At 42.2% G+C, this 23,390-nt stretch overlaps 1 protein-coding gene across 2 annotated transcripts in view; it reads left to right on the top strand.

Moving 5' to 3' along the window:
• Positions 1 to 22,427, top strand: part of fmnl3 (formin-like 3) — a 32,935-nt gene extending 10,508 nt beyond the window's left edge. Inside the window, exons 2-26 of one of the 2 annotated variants that reach the window (XM_080898099.1) lie at positions 3,819 to 3,902; positions 4,026 to 4,106; positions 4,477 to 4,553; positions 7,202 to 7,285; positions 7,683 to 7,829; positions 8,659 to 8,767; positions 8,910 to 8,986; positions 9,393 to 9,486; positions 10,871 to 10,945; positions 11,212 to 11,322; positions 11,429 to 11,578; positions 12,175 to 12,276; positions 12,485 to 12,827; positions 13,210 to 13,305; positions 13,647 to 13,771; positions 14,086 to 14,288; positions 14,375 to 14,678; positions 14,765 to 14,845; positions 14,948 to 15,077; positions 15,215 to 15,375; positions 15,525 to 15,626; positions 16,809 to 16,901; positions 17,014 to 17,137; positions 18,246 to 18,358; positions 20,260 to 22,427. In XM_080898099.1, coding sequence (XP_080754225.1) covers positions 3,819 to 3,902; positions 4,026 to 4,106; positions 4,477 to 4,553; positions 7,202 to 7,285; positions 7,683 to 7,829; positions 8,659 to 8,767; positions 8,910 to 8,986; positions 9,393 to 9,486; positions 10,871 to 10,945; positions 11,212 to 11,322; positions 11,429 to 11,578; positions 12,175 to 12,276; positions 12,485 to 12,827; positions 13,210 to 13,305; positions 13,647 to 13,771; positions 14,086 to 14,288; positions 14,375 to 14,678; positions 14,765 to 14,845; positions 14,948 to 15,077; positions 15,215 to 15,375; positions 15,525 to 15,626; positions 16,809 to 16,901; positions 17,014 to 17,137; positions 18,246 to 18,337 — 3,045 coding nt within the window. In that variant the 3' untranslated portion in view covers positions 18,338 to 18,358; positions 20,260 to 22,427. Of the gene's footprint in view, positions 1 to 3,818; positions 3,903 to 4,025; positions 4,107 to 4,476; positions 4,554 to 7,201; positions 7,286 to 7,682; positions 7,830 to 8,658; positions 8,768 to 8,909; positions 8,987 to 9,392; positions 9,487 to 10,870; positions 10,946 to 11,211; positions 11,323 to 11,428; positions 11,579 to 12,174; positions 12,277 to 12,484; positions 12,828 to 13,209; positions 13,306 to 13,646; positions 13,772 to 14,085; positions 14,289 to 14,374; positions 14,679 to 14,764; positions 14,846 to 14,947; positions 15,078 to 15,214; positions 15,376 to 15,524; positions 15,627 to 16,808; positions 16,902 to 17,013; positions 17,138 to 18,245; positions 18,368 to 20,259 lie in introns of both variants that reach the window. The other variant, XM_080898100.1, reaches the window with a different exon arrangement.
• Positions 22,428 to 23,390: the final 963 nt, after the last annotated feature.

The raw sequence follows: 23,390 nt of genomic DNA, 5'->3' as shown, positions 1-23,390 counted from the left end.
CCAGCCTTAACTATAACTTTTATTAAAAATGAGGAAATTTTTGGGGCTAATCTCAAAACTAGAGAGGGTGTCTGTCTCCTGAATCCTGAAGAGCTGGTTCCACAGGACCGAGGCCTGATAGCTGAAGGCTTGGCCTCCCATTCTACTTTTAGAAACTCTAGGAACCACAAGTAAGCCTGAGAGCTGGCAGTCTTGCTCTCAAACTGCAGGGTTGCTAATTTAAATCCATATTATCAGACAACTCAAAAAAAAAAAAAAGAGCAGTTTATCCTGCACCATGTTTTTAGCACCAGTGACTTACAGAGTAAATGTCTGTTGCGTACCTGGGAACAACTTATGAGCAGCATGTTGTCCTCTGCAAGAACAAACAAGTTGAGGAAATTCCACAAGCAGAGCTCTCCAATTAAAAATCTTTTAGTTTTGTGCACACTGGTGTGACGCACTATCCCAACTGAAAGTGTGAGAGAAACTGAGAAAAGCTGTGGAGGAAACATCTTGTCCTGCTTTCAGACTGGTATCTCTGGGGACTTCTGGTGGGACTTGCAGGTCAATAACGTAACATCGGGCCGATTGTAAATCATTTGGATTAGGAAGCTGTCCAGCGTAGGGCAGGACGGAGTTGCCCTGGCGACAATAATTTCTCAAAGGTCCATGGGCTCTTCAAAACATCCCCTCACTTGTGGGGGTCTGTGTGTGACTTGAGCTTAGGACTTCCTGGACTCTTCTTAACCAGAAACATGACCCCATGAACTACTTTAACTGTTGACGCTTTAAAACCTCTGTCATCCTTTGTTAATGACGGAAATGCCTGTTTCAGAATTTATCCCCTCACGGCTGACCTCTGCTCTGCACCATCGAGTTTTCCGTCTTTATTTGTTCACTTTACAGTCATGTACACTAAAGAAAACCAAAAGAAATGTTTTAAAGACAGAACTTTTGCACATCTATGTTATGGTGTCTGCATTTCACTTTTTTTTTTTACCATTTAACTGATTTAACCTCAGTAAATTAACAGTTTAATGCACTGAGATCAAAATGGCTGTGTTTGCAATCTCCACCCTTTGCTCACATTTGGGACCTAACGATTTGTCAGATAGCAGTGACAATAGAACTAGTTCATCTGGTTGTGAAGTGTATCGGTGTTGTGTTCAGCTGGATTTTGCTTTACACAGCACCAGAGGGCATACACTGACCCTGCCCACCAGCCATTGTTAGCGGTTTTCTGTGAGAGGAAAAAAGTTGGCTCAAATGTCAAAGGATGGGAATGGCACGGCACCGAATCAAAACAAAGCTCCACACTGAATCCTTTGTCATGCCAGTCTCAGGTCAAACAAGAAAGGCCATGCTGGAGGAGAGAATATGTGGGCAACGAGCGCCAAAACATTTTTGGCATAGCTGTAGTATTTTCCCTTTAAAACATTCCAGTGATTTCGAAATTATAAAAGGCTCCTGCCCCCTCTCCTTTAGCTTCTTTTAGCTTCTTCTAAACACAGGAAGCGAGCGATAATATCACTGTGGGAGAAAGTGAAATGAAATTAGCTAAATTGGGTTACTTGGCTCAAATTACCCAAATCTGGTCAGAAAGGAAACTTTCCCTCCGCCTTTTGCCCCTCTGTCGCTCACACTGCTATTTATTTATAGTACCCGAGGCTTCAGGTGACAGTTGAACATCATTAAACAGCAGTACGTGATGTGTCCTCATTGCTCAGAATAGCTTTTCGGTGAGTTGAGGGATTCTGGTCATTAATTTGTCTTTAGCGAAATATACTTTCTTTTTTTTAACTATAATCAATTATGTTCCTATTTTTATTTTTTCATTACTAAAAGGAGTATCTGTGCATACATCTGGTCTGCATGTTTTCCAGTAAATCATAATTAAATTAGTACAAAAAGGAGACCCTGCTCTTAGCCTGTCTCTACTTTCATGTGCACTGACTGAGAAACCAAAGGCGGCTTTGGGGCCGGGGTACAACCCGAAGCGTGCGACCATAGAAAAGTCGTGACTATTTCGCTTAACTCTTTACCTTACCTTCACAGAAGAGTGTACGATAAAGGAAATTAGGGCTGCTGCTTATGATTGTGTTCGTCAATTATTCATTTGATAGCTATCCTGTCAATCATATGTGTTTATTTGTCTAAGAAAATCACAAAAACGTTCCAAAATAAGAAGCTAATGTTTGTCATCTCTACGATTATCAAAATAAATTTCAATTCATCCTCTGACCAGCAAATATAAATATATACAAATACGTATTTCTCTTGCCCCATGATGACCAGCTGTAGATTATTATTCAAAAATATACAACGGTTTTTAATCAGTGAACAGTGATAGGAGGCAATTTGGAACAACCGTCTTATTAAAAATTAAAAATTATTGATCTGTTTTTTGGAAAAACCCAAAAAGTTCAGACAAACCATTTATTAAAGACATGTGGAAGATCTATGACCTTCCTAAAGATGGTCTTGTAGGTAAATCTTGTCCCAGGAGAGGCAAAGGAGGAGAGAGCAGCTTGGGGGTCAGACATGAGAGAAGTTTACTACTATAAACTACTACTACAAACAGGACACATTCCTCTTGTAATTCTGAACATCTGGTACCCATGTTACTTCTTTTTTCTCTCCAGCGTGGGTATTTTGGGTTAGTCAAAATAAGCCATATGTGAAATCTTCACACTGCTTTCCACTCTGGTGATAGCCTTTTATAGCTCTGCCCTGCATTTTCTTAGTTTACCTTGTTTATAGCTATTCTTGGGCATCCACTGCCAGCTCAAAGTTGTTTCGCTTATTTTTGAATGTGTGCTGCAATCTGTGATCACAAAGCTGTGAACGTGTATAGAAATTATTAGCTCTTTATGGTCCTGGCAGGACCATATTTGCCTCCATATTTGGCGCTTGCAAGGACAAAATGATTCATGACGCTGTGATGGAGTGAGCAATGATTTGGAAAAGTCATTTTAATATATTCTCGTGCGATATTTCCACCACTTCTGGTGACTGAGTTGCTACCATAGAAACAAGTATGTGTTGTTTTCCACACTGGAACATGCCAGCGTGAACATCACATCTGGCCTGGTGGGATGGGTTAAAAAGGCAAGCTGTTGCATTTTAGACAGCAGTCTGAGTTATAGCTGCAGGTTAAAAGTCAAGCTGACGGGCCATTTGTGGCTGAGCTTTGGGATACTGTTGACACTGTTGGAAATGAGGGGTCTGAGTGCAAAAACAATCGCACATTTCTTCAAAGAGAATCAGTGAGGCAGTCTGTTTCAGTGACTAGTTTGCTCCTTATTGTTGCACTTCCTCCTATCTAAGATTTCCATGTCAACCTCTGTTTATAAGCATTTGTGTCATTGGAGGAAGTAATTAGTCAAACACTAGTGTCATTCAGCTTGCGTTATTTTTTTAAAGCAGTCATGAGGACATGAGATCCTAAATTTGTGCTTAGTTTCTAAATACAGATTACATAATATGGGGTTTAAATTGAGCCCAGAAAAACGGCTGCATCAGGTCATCTCGTGTGGCATTCAAGTGTTGCTGGTTTACATAACAAGTCTGATGACAGGTCCGGTAATAGGCCGGTACCCTGATAGCAGCATGTTGTGTTATGAAGAAACGTGCTGCCTGAACAATACTGAGACCAAAGAGTGAGAAGGAGATGCACGTCGTCTCCTTCAACAGGATGCCAAATGTCAACACAGGAAGTGAGGTCACGGTATAAGTCTTGAAAACGTTGTCATCAGTTTGCTGATGGCGCCAGAGACTCATAAAGACACTATGAATGAAACGAATGCTTACATTATTTGTTTTTTTCTGTTTCCCAGAACTCTATGAACCTGCCTCCAGACAAAGCCCGGCTCCTCAGACAGTATGACAATGAGAAGAAGTGGGACCTGATCTGCGACCAGGTGAATTTGTGAACTTTGTATCATTAATTAGTAAACCTGCTGTAAGACTACACACACCTGTCCACATTTTGGTGTGGCTGACTGCAGCAACTTACATCACGCCGCTCTTTTGTGTATCTTCAGGAGAGGTTTCAGGTGAAGAATCCTCCTCACACCTACATCCAGAAGCTTCGCGGGTACTTAGATCCTGGAGTAACACGAAAGGTGGGACCGTACAAAAATCATAAAGTAGAACCCGGCTGATTGATGCGTGTCAAAGTCTACTTACAGGTTACACACACAACTTCTGTGACAGCTCTGATGCACCTTCTCCTTATCTCTGCTTGAGGCATTATCAGCTGTTACCAGCTTAAAGTATCAGAAGTTCATTGGTCAGGTTGCAGGGTGTTTGACTTCTCTGGTTCTCCTTTATTCATCCTCTATTTTACAGTTCAGCCTGAAGATGAGGGCAACACTAAACCTGCTGAGTAGGATTATTGTTGTTTTTGAGGAACTGAAAAGTTCTCATGAAAACTGCCTAGAAAGCACAGCTTCAATGTAACCTGTAATAACCAGCATTCGTTGTGTCTTACAGAAGTTTCGCAGGCGTGTGCAGGAATCTACAAAAGTCCTGAGGGAACTGGAGATTTCACTGAGGACAAATCACATTGGGTAATCATGTCTTAGCTTCTATTTTTCTGGTGAATTATGCAGGTCTATTCATCTAAAGCTCAAGGAAACCACATTATTGTTTTGCCCGTTAAAGAATATTCTATTGTGTGTCCCTGCTGCTGCTGCTGCTGCAGGGACCCAGAGCTTTTTCTGGTGCCCAGATTCCCCCCTCCTATTGTTCCAACTGCCAAGCTCTGCAGCTCCACTTCATAGAGCTGGTGCTCATAATGCCCAGATGGTAGCCATTGTGTGGCCTTGTCCACTCCCCCATAGAAGGCAGCAGGAAGCTTTGTTGTATGCCAGAGGGACAGGAAGCCCGGCTGACCATTGCTGAACCCAGTGAAAAGCACAAGAACAAACACAAGGATACATGTATGTTTACAGAAGTCTCGCATAGTAAAGCAAACCACATTTTTGCATTGCAGACTCAAAAGCAGTACATTTTCCTCCTCATCCATCACACACGTGGATGCTATTTTATCGATTCGTAGCCTTCAGTGTTGCAGACATGATCTACGTAATCCGTAGTCATGGAGGTGCTGCAGTGACTTGCCACTTAATCCGTGAACCAAAGTAAAACATACCTTCATTTTTTATGGACTTCATTGAGCCACGTGAATAACTCTTATACAATTTGCCTTCATCAATAAAGGACTTTTTCTTTTTCAATGCAGTTTCCAGAAAGGCTCACAGGCAAAGGAAAAGGAGATCTATTTTCAGAAGACTTTTGTGGGTGGGATTAAGTGTAACAGATGCCGGTTTATTGTGTGTCTGAATCCTCAGCCCTGTCTGGTGTGTTATTCCTGAGATTGCCAAGAAAATCTGAAATAGCAACTGGTTGGAGAGAAGTACAGGGAGGAAAGAGTGAGGGTTCACAGCAACGAGGGAGGGGGGCAGGAAGCTGATGATCAAGCCCACCTCCTCGTCCCCCCTCCTCCCTCCTGGACCCGGTCTAGTTGCTTTGTTCGCTTTCCTCTGCTCCTCTGCTCACCTCTCTTCCTTTTCCCTCTTCCTCCTTCCCTCCGCTGTCAGGGTCCTGATTGGTTTCCTGCCTAACTTGCCATTGGCTGACCAGCAATCTGTCATCACAGCCATCATTTCAAGACTATTTTAAGAACCTTTTACCTCATTCCATCTCCCCCTGGAGTTCCCTCAAAATGTGGGGAGGAGGTAAAGGGGTCTGTGGGGGAGGCAGACTAAATACTGTTGAGTGTCAGGGGTTCTTCCTGAGCCCAGCTCTCTTAGCCATATGCCCTCCACATTCTTTCTCTAGCTGCAATGGGAATTCCTTTGTTTGGAGAAAACTGGAGTGAGGAAAACTGAAGCCTTGCTCTGCTTTACTTTCCATGGAATTTTTTCCACTTTCTTTTAGAGCTATTGAAGAGCCGTCATCCCAAATAACATCCCAACTTTCGTCTCATTTTTTTGTAATTATGTTGCCTATAATAGTTACCGAAGTATCATTACCTGGATATATGGTAGATCTGTATAACTACAAATCAGATGAACAAGTAGCATGATGTGTCCGAAAATTCAGCTGGATGTGAATGAAGCGGAATATGAAAGCTTAAATGCCTCTAAAAACTTCCAGCATTACTTAAATAACAACTATGAAAAGTTCAGCCAAAGTTGAACCAGTGTATGAATAATTTGTTTAAACCTGCCTGCTAGTCTATCCATGATTTACAATTACATTTAAAGCTACAATAAAGAGATCCACTAAAGAATAAATAGCAATAAGAAAAAGAAAGACAATATAAAGAATCTTCCTTTCACTTATGTAATTTATTAATTTATTAGAACAGTTGCTTAAAAACTCATTGATATTCGTTGCGGTTGAGAGAAGTACTGGGGCTCTACATCTAGTTACATTATCACACAGCCTTTCCTTATATACATCTGTACACATCTGTTTTATCAGTTGCTATTGTGATTCCACGTCACACAGTAAAATGGTAAATGGCCTGTATTTTATATAGCGCTTTTCTAGTCCCTAAGGACCCCAAAGCGCTTTACATATCCAGTCATCCACCCATTCACGCACACATTCACACACTGGTGATGGCAAGCTACATTGTAGCCACAGCCACCCTGGGGCGCACTGACAGAGGCGAGGCTGCCGGACACTGGCGCCACCGGGCCCTCTGACCACCACCAGTAGGCAACGGGTGAAGTGTCTTGCCCAAGGACACAACGACCGAGACTGTCCAAGCCGGGGCTCGAACCGGCAACCTTCCGATTACAAGGCGAACGCCCAACTCTTGAGCCACAATCGCCCCCACAGTGATAAATGTTCCCTCAGCATTTTAAAGTTCATTCTGCTGTCACGTGCTCTGCTAGCTGTCCTTATTTCAGTTATTATTTGTTCTTTTTATAAATTAAAAAAGAAAAGCAAAACAAAGCAAACCCAAAAGGACAAATAACTGGTATTACAATTGATCAGCAGAAAAGCCAAAACTAGACCTGAGTTGTTCTAAACCAGTTCTTTAAGTACAAAAGGATTTATGAGAAGGCTTCAGAATAAGAAGAATCCTAGTTTTCTTTATGTCTCTCTCTCTCTGTTAGTCGGTAACGGGCTGTCCGAAAGGATAAGGGTGTACTCTGGATCTGGCGCCCCGCTAACCTCTCTCTGCTTTCATGCGTCACAGGTGGGTCAGGGAGTTCCTCAATGATGAAAACAGAGGTCTTGATGTCCTTGTTGAATACCTCTCCTTTGCTCAGTGTGCAGTCATGTAAGTACACACACACACACACACACACACACACACACACACACACACACACCTCTTGACCAAACCTTTCCTTAGGAACTGGGTTGGGCTGTGAATCCAGCTGCTGAGTCTTTTAGAGCCTGTGATATTAGTACATTGCATTCATTGGATGTATTTCCTGTGTCTTGTTGCATACTTTGTAACGTGAATGCATTTCTGGACGGATGCTACCTGGTTGAGTGCTGAGCTATACTTTGGGACAGAATCTGTGTGCTGAGCTTTATCGTGCAGCTTGATGACAGTTCTTGTGATAATGCCTGGCTCTCTACTAAGCTGCCTTGCAAACCTAACCTCCCCCATGCCTCTCATCTACACCCCTGTGCCTCTGTGTTGGCTTCTCTGTTTGTCTATGGCCCAGGTTGGATTTTGAGGGGCTGGAAAATTGGGAGGATAGCTTCTTGGACAAGTCTAAATCTTGGAGCAGGTCCATAGAGGATCTGCACCATACGAACGCCCAACCCTTCTGCAACACTCTGGTGCGCTCTGCCCGCCAGTCTGTTCTTCGGTACGTATTGCTAAGCAAGCTTCCCGCTATTAGCTTCCTCTGTTACTGCCTTGCTCTGCTAACCTTGAATGCTATATTTGCATGCAAGCCCATTGTCTTAGTACTGGTTTGTTAAAAAGTCTCTGACCTTTAGTGCTATCTGTCTCTCTTTGTTAACCGTTCTCCTTCATCTGCCCAGATGTGCATCTGCACTGTCCACAGATGAGATCCAGCTGTGAGCAGCAACATATGTTGGACAGTTGTGATTCTCCTCTTCACCACTGTAGAGACATGACTTAAAGACAGATAGGGTGTAAAGTCTGATCGGAAAAACAGATATTATATAAGGGTGCACAAAAATAGTCCACAAGGACAGACTCTAGACTTATAAATATTATATAAATATATTGTCAGATAAATTACTACTGAACTGTTATTGGTAGAAGGTATAAAAAGTTTTTCCGCCCACATTTGTAACAAAGTATGGAAAAAAAAACATTCTTGATGTATGGTTATCCCGATCATAAACCTTACCAGAACAGTTACCATGAAATGACTGTGCAATACAGTTACATAATAGCAGTCTGTGAACAGAATTCGGTCTGTTAACAGCAACAAGGAAACCAGGCATTTCCCATAATGCATCTGTAACCTCAAAAGCCAACTAAGTTTTTTTCTGTCAGACCTCATTCTCTGTAATTTTCTCTTTCTGTCTCTCGCTGCGACACACTTAAAACAAAAATCATAGAAAATAGTAGATACACTTCAGAGCTCTGTTTGACTAACAGAATAGAAGCCAGAACATGAATTTCATTGCTGAATTTGCTTTAATGTGCTGAATCTGTTGCAGCTACGGCTCAGTCGCGAATAGCAAAACCATCAAGAACTCCCGCCTCGTGAGTCAAAAGGATGATGTGCATGTGTGCATCATGTGCCTGAGAGCAATCATGAACTACCAGGTACCAGGAACCACCTACGACCCACAATCAGATATGTCTCATAAACTTGGAGCATGATATGCTTCCTGTGCAGTCAAGTGCTGAACCTTTATGCAGGTTTTCTGACCACATCCTCTCTGTCTCTCTGTCTCTCTCCATGCAGTACGGTTTCAATATGGTCATGTCTCATGCACATGCAGTCAATGAAATTGCTCTCAGCTTGAACAATAAGAACCCACGGTAAGAACTCAGGACCCCTCCTCCATAAAAGCAGGGCCGGGCCAAACAAAAGGGGAAACCCTGCAGCCAATTCATACAATATGCTTCTCCGTGGGCCTCTGCTTCTCTCTGAAGTCGAGGATCAGAGGTGTATACACGGGTCGTTAAGGGAATGTTTTCTAAAGGGAGATTTGTGGTAAACCACTGAGACTGATTACTTCATAATAAAGTCTATGAGGGTAAACACGTAAAAACCATGGAAACACCCACCAAAGCTTCAGACATTAATGCAGATTATGACTTTTGAGCCCTGTATGTTAATATCTACACCAATTTTGAGGATGCTTGAATTTTGTGATAGAACATATAAAACTGTACTTTTTAAAAAAAATGTAGCTGTATTGATGAAAGTTTGGTGCATTTTCAGGACAAAAGCTTTGGTCCTTGAGCTGCTGGCTGCTGTTTGTCTTGTCCGAGGAGGTCATGAGATCATCCTTTCAGCATTTGACAACTTCAAAGAGGTGCCTATTGCAACTTTTTAATGAATTTTTAACAAGCTCTCAAGTTTTTATGTTCAGGATTAAGTTGTAACATATCGCTGGCCTAGCTATGTCTGAATATACTAATCAAAATTTAAGTAACATCAATATAATTGCCCTAATTTCCCACATCACTGGCGTGCATAAAGGCATAAAGGTCAAGTGTAGCGGGCCGAAAACTGAGAAGCTCTGAGAGATTTTATCTATCTGAGGTTGCAAGCAAAGCTCTATGGTGGCGTGTCTGAGATTATTGGACTCATTAAGACATCAGATGTTAAGTAACCTTGAACAATAATCAGAGGATCACTTCCCAGTGGGAGCCAGTGAACCAGAAAGATTTGCTTAGCCTTTTTGCTTTTTGCTCGTACAGTCACCTAAACTCCGGAACCAGACAAAATGCCTTACAGTCCAAAGCCTCAGCGAGACCCAAGAGCTAATCAACTCTCTAGTGGAAACAACATAGTACTGCTGTTTTTCCAAAATGATGCATTAACACAAAGTGACAGGTGTCTGAGATCTCACAGGGAGAAGGTCACGTTTGCTATTCATTCTATGTTTTTATTCATTTCATTTATTCAACCTTTATTTAACCAGGAATTCTCTTGAGATTAACATCTCTTTGTCAAGGTGGACCTGGCCAAGACCGATAGCAGTTGCTATTCATTTGCAGAAGTCTTTATGAGAGCTCTGAACTCTCCCAAGAAAAAAAAGCATTCAGCTGTAATGTGCTCTGACTGTTATTCTATGACTGAGGTGCCAAATAAGAGAATGCTGTTCTATAAAGCTCAGAGAAAAATCATAGCAGCTGTACTGGTCGTCAAATTTTAGATCCACAGCTACAGTGTTTGTGTGCAAGGAAAAGGATTTTTATTTCATCAACTTAAGAAACAACGTAAGTCAAACACTGAGATTATGTTGTTTGCAAGTAGAAAAACAGAATAAAAGAAATAGTTGATTTACCCTGATTATGCTTTTGTTGATAGAGCTGTAACACATCAGTGAAAGCAGCAGTTTATCAGATATTTGTTATGTCCACAGCACAACATTATGAAGCCATTGGCTTCATTGATTTTGCTGCATACTTCATGAACACCTCAGCATTGTGGTTTGCTCCAAAGGCATGATTTTTTTTCTTAATTAATAAATAAATAATTTGTAAAGTGCCATGGACAAAAAAAAACATGTAGTATGGTTGATTTTAGGTGATAAATATAGGTAATATTTCCCTAAGGTACCACTTTGACATTCAATAAAAAACGTCCTTTCTCGGGTCTCTTATTTTTTGTCTACATCGGACAAAGTTTTTGTTCTACTTTGTAAACCAGAGAAAAAAAATCTTTATTTTGCTTCACCTGGTGTGTTTCAGGTTTGCAAAGAGAAGCATCGCTTCGAGAGACTGATGGATTACTTCCGCAGTGAAGAGGGAAACATTGACTTCATGGTAAGACAAGCGTTTAGTTACATACAGATGTGTCTTTTTTGTGTGAGAGTACATCCATCAGTACAAATAAAAATGTCTGGCTCAAATGCCAAAGGTATTTTTTATTATTATCTGTATAAAGGAAAACACACTTTTATACAAGGTGCAAATGCAAAATCCAGTGGACTATATGTCAGTTTTAAGATAAAATATCCTGATACAGATTATACGTATCAAGTATATAAAGAATATTAATGAGCTGGTGTCTGTTTGCATTTGTTCTCCAGGTTGCTTGCATGCAGTTCATCAACATTGTGGTCCACTCAGTTGAAGACATGAACTTCAGAGTGCATCTGCAGTATGAATTCACCAAACTGGGACTAGATGACTTCCTGGAGGTAAAGAAATAATGTTGTGCTTAAACTGGGCCAATCGCTCTCATTGTCCACGTGGAGACTATTCGCGGAGTGTCACTAATGTTGAATTTATTCTCTCTCGTGCCAGAAATCTAAACACACGGAGAGCGACAAGCTGTCGGTTCAGATCCAGGCTTACCTTGATAATGTATTTGATGTGGGTGGCCTGCTAGAAGATGCCGAAACCAAGAATGCAGCGCTGGAGAAGGTGGAGGAACTGGAGGAGCACCTGTCCCACGTAAGTGCACCACCCAGTCTGGACCACCAACACTGCTCTCTATACACATTTATGAGATTGTTGTGGTTCACCAGCTATGTACTTAAGTTGGCTGTTTCTACATGGCAATTAGAAATCTACTCGGTGTTTGCACTTCACAAGTGGTTCAGGATAATAATTGGGTGGGGAATGCTGGAAAATGGAGTGCGTGAAACAATCTTATTATTGTTCTCGTGTTGGCTCGGTCTTTCTGGGCTATTGCCTTTGTATCCCACGCTGCTTTGCAAAGACCTTCTTCACATGGAAAGGTCGTAGGCAGCCCCTGACATCATTCTTGGAATTTGAAAACAAACTCTGCTCTCAGAGGTCAGAAATGATGGGGGAGGAAGAGGGTGAAGATTCTCTCTGAATTCCTTAGCAAAGATGTGTAATGTAAAATCAAAACTGAGAGCTGTGTCATGTTATTGCTGCATCATGCTGCTCGCTGTATCTTATTTCTTAGTGATGATGCAGTGTATGGGGAGGAGGGATGGGGAAGTGGAGCTGGGAAAGATGCCCACTGTGTGGATCAATTCTTTCCTTCTCTCATCTCAGTGTTGCTCCATCTTCTCTTCTAGGTGACTGAGAAGCTTCTGGAGGTTGAGAATGAAACAATGATGAAAGTAGCCGATCTGGAGAAGCTGCTCATTCAGAAAGATAAGGAGCTGAACGTAATACGGGTAAGCCACAGTCCTATCGACGTGATATTTCTTGCTCTCCTCGCATCATAAAGGCTTCAGATTCCGTGCCTGTTAGCAGAGATCAGGTTCATATGCTTGTGGCTAAATTGCTGTATTAGCAAATTAGGTCACAAAGAGACAGGATGTTTGTTTAGCTTGTGGAGTCACTGTGCATTATGCTCTTTATCACCCCCTGGTGACTGCTCAGGAGACATACGAGTCAACCAGCACTCAGGTTAACACCCTGAGGAGGATGATCAAGGAGAAGGATGCTGCATTTCAGAGGCACTTCAACATTGAGAAGCGTCTGCTGGAGCTCGAACAGCAGGGCACCATCCGCTTGCACAAGAAACCTGATGGAGACATCGCCATCGAGCCGCTGGGCGTCGGCAGTGCCGGGATACCCTTGGGAAACATCGGAAAGCTGTCTTTGGGTTCAACGGCAGGGCTGACAGAACTAGGAGGACCCGACACAAGTTTACCACCAGCCAGCGAAGCACCTCCGCCTCCACCGCCTCCTCCCCCTCCCCCTCCCCTGCCATCTGCTTCAGGTGATGACAACACTGTGACTCGCAGTCTAGTGATTCATGTATATGTATGTGAAAGTTGACTTTCTCATCTGTGGACCCTCAGAGCAGATTTATTTTCAGTTCCCTATATTTGTTCATTCGCGCCAAACCAAGTGATGGGTCACAGCAGTGTTCTTCTAAGCCAGACAGGAAAGGGAAACATAAGGCTGGTTTCCTTTGTCTCCGGAAAGGCCGCACTGACTGTTGGAGCACTTTCCAGCCTTTTATCCAAACTAGACTTTATCAGGTTTCACTAACTTTAAAAATCAGTTTTCAGCGATTGTCAGGCCGAGGTGGCAGCTCACGTAGAACACGAAGCTGTTGCTAAACATGCAATAAAAATACTCTTCTGCATTAATTACAGGACACACTGCGCCAGTCCCACCACCACCACCTCCTCCCCTTGCTCCTCCTCTGCCAGAAGCTTCCCCCTCTGTCATCTTGAGCGTAGGTCTGTCAGGTGAGCGTGCACACAAAATTAAACTTGGTTGTCTTTGCCTTCGATTTTGATGTTCAAGGTTGACTAGATCAGAGGATTGTGGGTGGCAGGAGGTAGAGTGGATTACTAATCTGAAGGTCGGTAGGTTGATCCCTGGCTCCTCTAGTCTGTGCGCTGAAGTGTCCAGAACTCTAAGATGCATCCGTCGGAGTATAAGTGTGTGAACGATAGGCGAAAATCACTTAGCCATAGAAAAAGATGGTTGTATGAATGTGTGTGAGTGGCTGAATAAAGCTTCGCGTTGAAAAGTGGTATATAAGTACCGTTCATTCTGAATTCAACGAACACTTTCTTCACCACAGCTATCAGGATCAAGAAGCCTATAAAGACCAAGTTCCGCTTGCCTGTGTTTAACTGGACGGCCTTGAAGCCCAATCAGATCAATGGCACAGTCTTCAACGAGATCGATGATGAACGTGTGCTAGAGGTAAATCAAGAAGATAAAACCTCTTTCATGTTAAGATGTAGGTCTTGGTTAATATGTGTCAAATTTGAATTTATGGTAAATTAGTATTAATCTCAGTAAAACTTTTCCATAGTCAAAAGCTCAGGTTTCTCTAGTCTCTTCCAGTTGAGTTCAAACCTTAATAAGAGGAAAAAGTAAAGCAAAACTAAACTTAAATGATAAGAGCAGTGTGTCGCGAAATAACCAGCTTCATACCAACACCATAACACTTATGTGTTCAGGACTTTTAACATCAATTTAGAGCAAGTAAAAGTTGAGTTGTTATTCACATGCAGGAGCTGGAGCTGGAGAGGTTTGAGGAGCTATTTAAGACGAGAGCCCAGGGTCCAGTTGTGGATCTTTCCTGCACAAAGAGCAAAGTAGCCAATAAGGTGGCAAACAAAGTCACACTTCTGGACGCCAATCGCTCCAAGAACTTAGCCATCACACTGCGAAAGGCTAACAAGACAACAGAAGAGATCTGCAAAGCCATAGAGAAGTATGCACCTGTCTTTTACGTAAACTTTACATACTTACATAATTTTCTGTGGAACAAGTTACAGGTAACGTGTTATCTTCACTCAGGTTTGACCTCAAGGCCTTACCTGTCGACTTTGTGGAGTGCCTGATGCGTTTCCTGCCCACCGAGGCAGAAGTGAAGGTGATGCGTCAGTACGAGCGCGAGCGGCGTCCGCTGGATCAGTTAGCAGAGGAGGATCGCTTCATGTTGTTATTCAGCAAGATCGAGAGGCTGACGCAGAGAATGAACATTATCACCTTTGTTGGAAACTTTGCCGACAACGTGAGCATGCTCACGCCACAGCTCAACGCCATCATTGCTGCTTCTGGCTCAATCAAGTCGGCACCAAAGCTCAAGAGGATGCTTGAAGTGAGATGTGTTTGTTGACTTTCACAGCAGCAGCGTTTGTATTTTTTAATGCATATATTCACTCGGTGCTTTTGGTTTACTCGTAGATCATCTTAGCCCTAGGAAACTACATGAACAGCAGCAAACGAGGCTGCGTTTATGGTTTCAAATTACAAAGCCTTGATCTGGTGAGTAATCAGTAGTGAAGTTTACTGGAATTCCAGTCAGCACAAAAGTGTGCTGCAGAGTTTATTATTAAATTGCTTTTCCTAACAATGTTTTTTACACAGCTTCTGGACACTAAGTCTACAGACAGAAAGATGACATTGCTCCACTACATAGCTCTTATTGTGAAAGAGAAGTACCCTGAACTGACCAACTTCTACAATGAATTGCACTTTGTGGACAAAGCTGCAGCAGGTGAGCGTGCACCAAATATTAAACTCTGTCAGCAACCTCGTGGAGATGCAGTATTTTCACAGAAAGGTCAGGTGTTAACATCTGGATAAAACGCTACGTAATATACTTAAAATATGCTCTGATGTCTGCGTGCAAAGTGTCTCTGGAAAACGTCCTGCTGGATGTTCGAGAGCTGGGGAAAGGCATGGACCTCATCCGGAGAGAGTGCAGTCTCCACGACCACTCAGTCCTGAAAGGTTTTGTCCAGGCTAGTGACTCACAGCTGGACAAGCTACAGAAGGACGCCAAAATGGCAGAGGTATCCGACAGCGTCTTCACCTCCAAAACCTCAAATTATCCGCTGGAACAAATGAAAATGAAACCTTTTTCGTTCATTCATCTCACTGACATCTGATGCGCAGCCACTAACTCGACAGTGTTTACAAACATTCTCTTTCCCAATTCCAGGAAGCCTTTAACAGTGTGGTGAGCTACTTTGGAGAAAGTGCCAAGACGGCTCCACCCTCCGTGTTCTTCCCTGTGTTTGTGCGCTTCATCAAGGCGTACAAGGTGAGGACGCCAAGCAGAAGCTACATCTCTGTAGCTTTCCTCACTTCCTCAGCTGGTCATTTGGGAAGTTCCCTGGTTTGCTGTCAGCCTTGCTGAGAGCAGAGCGGGGCAGAGCTTTGGCTGCTTTTGTGGCACAGGACGTGGCGTATACTCCCAGGCCAAATAACAGGAAAGGCCAGCTGGGTCTGACTTTAGAAGCTGCAGCTGTGGTGTTTAGACTCGTCCCCCCCCCCTTTACCTCCGGACTGCCTCGCCCTGCCCCAACACACAGCACGCATCCTGAGATTGTTCTCCATCTAGATTTATGGGATCTGCTCAAGGAAATGTGCAACACAAGGATTTCATGTGTCTGTTTGAGTGTGCGCATGTGCTCTAAAGGAACTGTTTAACAAACACTTGTTGCCTCGAGTAATAGAATATAGTTTTCTACAGTTTTTAAGGCCTCTTATTGTCAGACATAGAAGCTTTAATTTAAAATAATAAAATAATTTAAAATAAACAGAACAGCCAGGAGTTGCCGTAAAGCCACAATACTAAACAAACTAACGAGAAAGAGAAGGTTACAATTTCAAGCCCAAACTTCAAATTAACACGAGAAAAACTGGAAGAAAATGGGCTGAAAATGTTCTGTGTCCCGTAGAGCTTACTGTCAGTCAGTTAAAGACGTTAAAGAAGAAAGAGTATCTTTAAATAATTTGTTGCTAACTGTGAAATCACCTGCTTTTTCTTAGTGGCCTAGGAACAAGTTATCGCTGAGATTCTTTGTGTTCTTGGAGAGAAACTATTGTTTCTGTCATCCACAGCAAATCAGCTCAGATTATCTGGTTTAAAAAAAAACAAAACGAAACACATTGTCAGATTTTGTTCATTTTGATTCAAGTCAGGGAAGCTGTTGCCTTGTTTTTAATATTTCTGCCCAGCTTGGCTGATTTATAATTATCTAAAGTGTCATATTCACCATACTTATTGATCCCTTTGTTTATCTTTCTCCGTATGTCAAACTGTTCATTTAAGCGCGTGCGTGGTCCTGGTCATGTTTAGTAAAGCGTGGCTTTCCTGTTTATGCCCAGCTTTTCAACTGTTTTTTCTTTGCTTCACATGGCCACACAAAAGCACGTTGTTGGATTTATTTCCACTGAAGTTTCTTGTCACAGATGTGTCATCTATTTCTCTTCTCAACAGGATGCAGTGGAAGAAAATGAACAGAGGAAAAAGCAAGAGGAAGCAATGAGAGAAAAGTTACTGGCTCAGGAGGCGAAGCAGCATGACCCTAAGGTGCAGCCCCGCTGGATGAACTCTATCACGTATTTACTCAGTGCTAAATAAAGCTTTTTCGTAGGCCAAGAATCACAGTGAAAACGAACAAATATCCTTTCCACTGGTTCAGGTTCAGGCCCAGAAGAAGAGGCACCAGCAGCAGGAGCTGATCGCAGAGCTGCGCAGGCGGCAAGCCAAAGACCACCGGCCTGTGTACGAGGGCAAGGATGGCACTATTGAAGACATTATCACAGGTGGGCCAGACAGGACTGTTAAAAGAACCCATGTGCGTGCCAGCAGCCCCGGTGTTCCCAGGCTGAGGATGACTGTGGTCATCGACTGCTCAGCTCCTTTGAAGTGCACCTTGTGCTACGTGCTTCAGACACCAGCACATCTGGAGCACAGCAAATAGCAAGCGTTGTTCCATGCCATGCTGTCTAGTCTGTTAGGGGAAATGCTGCTGGGTATCAAAGTGTGTGTTTTCAGAAAGGCCGGGTCTCAAGAAGTAAATTGAGGTACTAATAATTAGGATCCACGACAGCCTCAAGCAGCTGTTCCTGGAGGGATCATGTTTTTGGCTTTCTATACCTCCATACCTCTTTAATGTCCTCTAATCTGGCACAAAAAAGTCACTTGTACTATAATTTCAAAGATCGCCGTGACCTCATAACAAAATTTTTGCTCAAAACTAAAGTCTAACTATGACAAAATTGGAGGAAAAATGATAAAATGATGACATGTTGTATCCAAAAGATCAAAAGGTTAACTTAGCTGTGATTGAGCAACATTATAATGTTGGGCTAACATACTTTTTTGCCCACTGTTTGAATGTCGTAAGACAGAAGTGGAGATTGGGAGGTAGGTAGGTGCCTGTCTTCACTGCTCGTACTATACCAGTCTGGACAGACATGGATATAAACTGCACACGAGCAGAATAGCAGAATATTCTGTTTGCAAAGAGCGGACAGTGATTGGGCAGTGTGCAATTTCGTTTCCTACATTAAATTTTTGGAGATGCCAAAGTTAAATCATCTTGCAACACACCTACGTATTTTAAGCCTTTATTGGGAGAAAACCCTGCATCTACAGCCTCAGCGTAGCACATAACCTAACTGATGTTTTTGTGATGATCATTAATAACTGTCTAAAGTGTAAATAATATGAATGTTGCTTCATTATACTTTAGTGTTAATAATAGGAATAATTGTGTGTCACTACTATCAGAGCTCTAACTGTGTTTTATCCAGTGGACGGCTTTCAGGACATATTAAGAACGTTAGGCTTTCACAAGGTTTGCCCCTCCCCCTTAGGGCAGTGTTTCAGGTGTGACATGTTTTCTCTTCCTCCGCCTCCTCCCCCCAGTACTGAAGAGCGTGCCCTTCACGGCCCGCACTGCTAAACGCGGCTCACGTTTCTTCTGTGAAGCCAACCTCTGTGACGACGCCAACTGCTAGCCCTTCCCCTTTAATGCCAAGGTTGACCAGGTTTCTCTCATACGCATTTTGAACCCCCCACCCTCCCTCGCAACCCACTACCACTACCTCCATGTGCATGCAGCATGATTTCTGTCATCCCACCCCACCCTCAACTATGACTACTGATGACTAACTCGGGCCGTCACTGGTTGTTTGTGTTGAGAAGACTCCTATCAGGTGTCTGGTGATAGGAGTCAGCCAAACCTCTTTGCCTGGAGCTGAGAAAGTTGCATTGAGTGTCAATATGTTTGTGTGTAAAATATGTTGACACGCTTGCAGTACAGTCCTGACTGTGATCACGTGTAGGACATCATGCATGACACAGTAGGCTTTTGCGTTATTATGCCATATTTCTTTCAAATTATCCGATACCAACGGACTGAATCTAAAGAGGTTTGGCTAGCAGACTGTTTTATTTTATCAGCACTGCCTTGTTCCATGAGACTAACTTGTTTGGTGTTGGTTTTTCCGGCTAACATGTGACTCTTCTTTCCTCAACCACCACTGTTTATTCTGCCCCCCTCCAGCTGAAAAGAAGATTAATGACAGTATTTCCCACTCCTAGGAGAGGGTAAGAAAGGTAGCCTGGCTGAAAGCCGGCCTGCTTGGCCCTCCAGCTCCTGTGTGCTGCTACAGTGATGTCAGCTGCTTCAGCTAGTGCTTCAGTTGCAAGCAAAGAAACACACACACACACACACACACACACACACACACACACACACACACACACACACACACACACACACACACACACACACACACACACACACACACACACGTTTTAGAACACTATAAAATTTGCTAGCAAACAACACAAAGTTGAACTTGTAAAAAGAAGAAGTCAGCATAGTATTAAAAAGAAACAACTTACCTGCTTTTAAAACAGCCATTAAAATATGAACTCAGGTGTTTAAGTGTCTACAAAGCCCACCTCAGAAGCAACACCAGTGGCATTTTTCTTTTAGTATTAATGTCAAATTTATTCCTTAGAAATGAGTATCATCCTCACCCCTTCCTGTTACGTGTTGCATGTTGTCCATTGTTTATTTACCTCTCACCTGTCGGCAGCGTCCGCCATGTTTGTCTGTGCTAAATGTCATCTGCGGTGTGCTCAACAGCTATTTGGTCAACAGGCTCTAGAAGAAAACAGAATCAAACTTACGTGAACACAGTCTGTATCCACACTTTTGTTTCCTCTGTGACAGCCATCCTGTTTGGTAATCTGCAAACTCAAGAGCTTGTTGACCACTGTATCGTAACCAGAGTGGTTACTTTGTAACGTCCTCATTGTTTAGTGTTACTGATTTGCCAAAATCACCGTGTCAAAGCCTTGAATTTCTCCGTTTTGAAGCACAACTTCTAGCAGTTGAAATACAAGGCTATGGGAATGTGGCATTCCTGCCACATTTGCTAATTTTGTAGCTCTTATGGACAATTTCAGCTTTAACCCAAAGTTTTAACTGCACAAGTGTTTCCAGATTTTCTGGATTTGAAAATTATAACAATAAACACTCAGTTGTCAGTTTATTAGGGAGCTCAAACTAATGCAGACTAACAACAGTCCTGCAATAAAGGCAACTTTTCATAGTTTCATCTTCATTGTAAAAAAGAGGAAATATGGTTTGTGGTGCTGTTTTCATGTACTGCATTATACAGTAAGGTGTTCCTATTTGCTTTTCTTTTTTTAGCTTAACCTCATTTACAGAAATGAGGGAACAACTGATATAAATTAGGTGTACCTAATAAAGTGAGAACTGAGTGTACATCCTCTGCTCTTCTTGCTTAAAAACACTCTTAAGAAATTGAGATGTAAACAGAAGCAAATGTCCAGATTGACCTCTTGGTCGTCTAACATGTGTGTCCCCCTGTCTCTCACCCCCCCTCTCCATGCCTACTCACAGATCTCCGAAACCAGCCTTTCCTGCGAGCGGACGCGTTGATCCGGAGCGGTTGGAAGAGACCCTAAACCACTTATTCGTCACTTATAGTCCCCTCCCTATTGTAACCCTTCCCTTTGTCCCAGTGGCGCATCTCAACCCTGAGGCTGCAGATCACAAAGACTGAAAAGCGAGGACAGGACAAAGCCCTTGTTTTAGCCCGGTAATTTATTTATTTATGGATGCCCTTTTACAACCACTTTAAATGAGCAGGCATGATTACAGAAGCACAACGCGCTACTACTCCTTCGTCACCGCGAGCAGAAGGCTTTCCCTGCTCTGTCGGCACTGACCTTTGGGAGGATGACCAGAGCACAGGTGAGGCCATCTGAGGACTGGAGGAGGAATTGTGCTTTCACTAACAAGTGCCTGCTAGCATGTGGATCTTAATGTGGACATTCCTAAAACCCATTAATATCCGAAGGTTACGCAGTCATAGCAGGATTTAAACTGGGAGGCAGCCAAGATAAATTGCCGACTCTTCTGCTGCTGCTGGGACGCCTGCCTTTAAGACACCTGCAAAAGCCTCCTGCAAATAACAGAGGAGGTGCGATGTTATAACAGACATTCGTGGACTGTTTCGCAGCGTTACGCCAAGTCTTCGAGACGCCTTCAATCAGACTTAATATTGTTTATTTTGATTGTATCTGGGAGCAAAGACCATCACTGTACTGGTTCTTCTTGTCAAGCTAGACAAACCAAATTACTCCAAAGTTTGATGTTCCGCTTAAGAAGTGCCTTTTTGTGTTATTTCTCGTCAGTCAGCCATAATTTGTTTATTTTACATCTTTCATTTGGTAAAGATTGTATTTTTTACTGCCTTGTAATATAACATTAGCCTTATAATCCTGACAACAATATGCAAGTTGAAGGCACAAAAAAAGCTTAAAGGTATGTTAGTTCCTTTTTACCTCTAGTACATCAGAACAGCTGACACGAGAGTCCCCAGAGTTTTGTGCCTTGACCAAGTGGTGGTTAAAAACAGAATATTACGTGCCTTGACAACACTTCCTGTCACACCGTGCGTGACAGTTAGGAGGTGACAGACGCATGAAGGAGACTCCAGGTGGACTACCGTTTCAAAGGCACACTTGCTGTTTGGTTAGCCTGCTCTAAATGTATTATTAACAGATGAAGGATGAAGTGCATTTAAAGCTTCTTTTTCTTATCCGTTTTAATACAGATTATTCCTCCTAACAGCTTTAGAGACTTGCATGACATTGGCACAAAGGGAGCAATACATCTTAACACTACTTAAATTTGGCTCAAGATTGTATAAAACACTATTCTTGTGTGTACTGAAATCAAAAGAAACATACTTTTTTTTTTAAGAAAAAGCTATTCTTGGGATTGTCTGTTGACTGAAAGACAACACTTCCTGTTTAATAAATATGATGATTTATGTAACAAGACCAAAGACTTTCATTACAATTCAGAAGCCTTTCCAGATTAAGCAACATCCAAACAAGTGCTTTCTACATGTTTGTGTTTTATTTCTTCATTCTTTAATGATAAGTGAGGCTATTTCCTAATGTACTGAAGTATGAAGTAGACTGCTTCTCCTCTCCATCTTTCCAAATGACAGACACGGCCATCGTACATTTCTACTATAAAAATCCATTTAATTCCTTATATCAAAAAGAAATCGAATTATAACAAAACAATCAGAACCACAAACGTGGGTTTTTGCCAGTTAAAGAAATTCTCCAAATGAAATATGATTGTTCCAACTTACATGGCGATTTAACAGAGCAGGATGTTAAAAGCAAATAAGCAAGAAAAAAAAAACAGAATTTAAAGAAAAAATGTGATGAATACTGTTAACATTTGAGGACTAAAGCCAGAGTTTCCTCTTGGTTAAGTGTGTCTGTGTGTGTGTGAGCACCATGCAGTGATATGGTAGGTATGGCTGACAAGCTGAGGTGATTAAAAGCAATACGGTGAGCAGTGAGACATAGAGCCACACTTCCCAGACTAAAAATCCGGATGGTTAGCAGCAAAGCAAAGGAATGGAGAAAGGAATGCTTATCAGGAAGCCGATCAGTCTCCTTCCTGAGAATGCACTTAACAATGAGCATTAACCTAAATTACATGTCCATGTAATTACATACAGTGAAGGAAAGAAAAAAAAAATCCCACAGAAGTACGTACCATCAGACGGTCTCCCTGGCCTTTCCTGAAAGTATGTTTACAATCAAAAGACGAGGAACAAAAGTTGAAAGCAACCGTTCTCGGCTAATTACTGGTCGCAGGTTCTTTTTTTTTTTAGAGGATGACCGGAAATTCACAGAAGCTTGTCTCTACTCCAGAAGAGTTTCAGAACAAAGCCCCAGCTCCTGTCCAGGGTGTCCTGCAGTAGGCTAATCCAAGGCCACGGATATCATCCCAGGCTTTTTCATCCTGGAATGTGGACTTAATTACAATCATCTTCATCCAGCGCACACTAACACACTGCCATGATTCATTCATCGGTGACACAAAGTATGTCAATTATACAATGACTTAAAAAAACAAAAGAAAAACATTAAAAAGTACAGACTGCTATTTGTTACTGATGTTTGTATTCCTGGGTATATTTTCAAGACACTTTGTTAATAGGTTCATATATATGGAAATATATATATTTATAATATATATATATATGTAACTTTAGTCTGTGCAAGGAGGTAAAAGACAATCACTTGAATGTAGCTCTTTGCAACAACAGATCAGATGCCGAGTCTCTTGTGCATACACGTGCAGTTAAACATCACCTCGCCTTTCCCTCTAAGACCTCCAGTAGCAAACATACATATACACAAAATGTGAACCAGCATCCAGGAAGCATTCGTGGTGAGCACTGACGCATCTCCTCTCTTTCATGAACAACGAAGACTTGGCAACATTTTCTAGGATGGAACAAAAATGTTTTTTTTCTCTTTTCCCCTACACAATTTATACAAAAATAAAAAAATTAAAATTGTTCCACTGCCATTTGTATCTTTTACATTTGCACAGAGGTAGTGGCTGAATGCGTGAGAAAGGTGTGTGTGTGTGTGTGTGTGTGTGTGTGTGTGTGTGTGTGTGTGTGTGTGTGTGTGTGTGTGTGTGTGTGT

This window comes from Rhamphochromis sp. 'chilingali', assembly GCF_963969265.1.
Source record: "Rhamphochromis sp. 'chilingali' genome assembly, chromosome: 12".
NCBI lineage: Eukaryota > Metazoa > Chordata > Actinopteri > Cichliformes > Cichlidae > Rhamphochromis > Rhamphochromis sp. 'chilingali'.
Note: the sequence above shows the minus strand (reverse complement) of the source record. Positions and strands in the feature narration are given on the sequence as shown.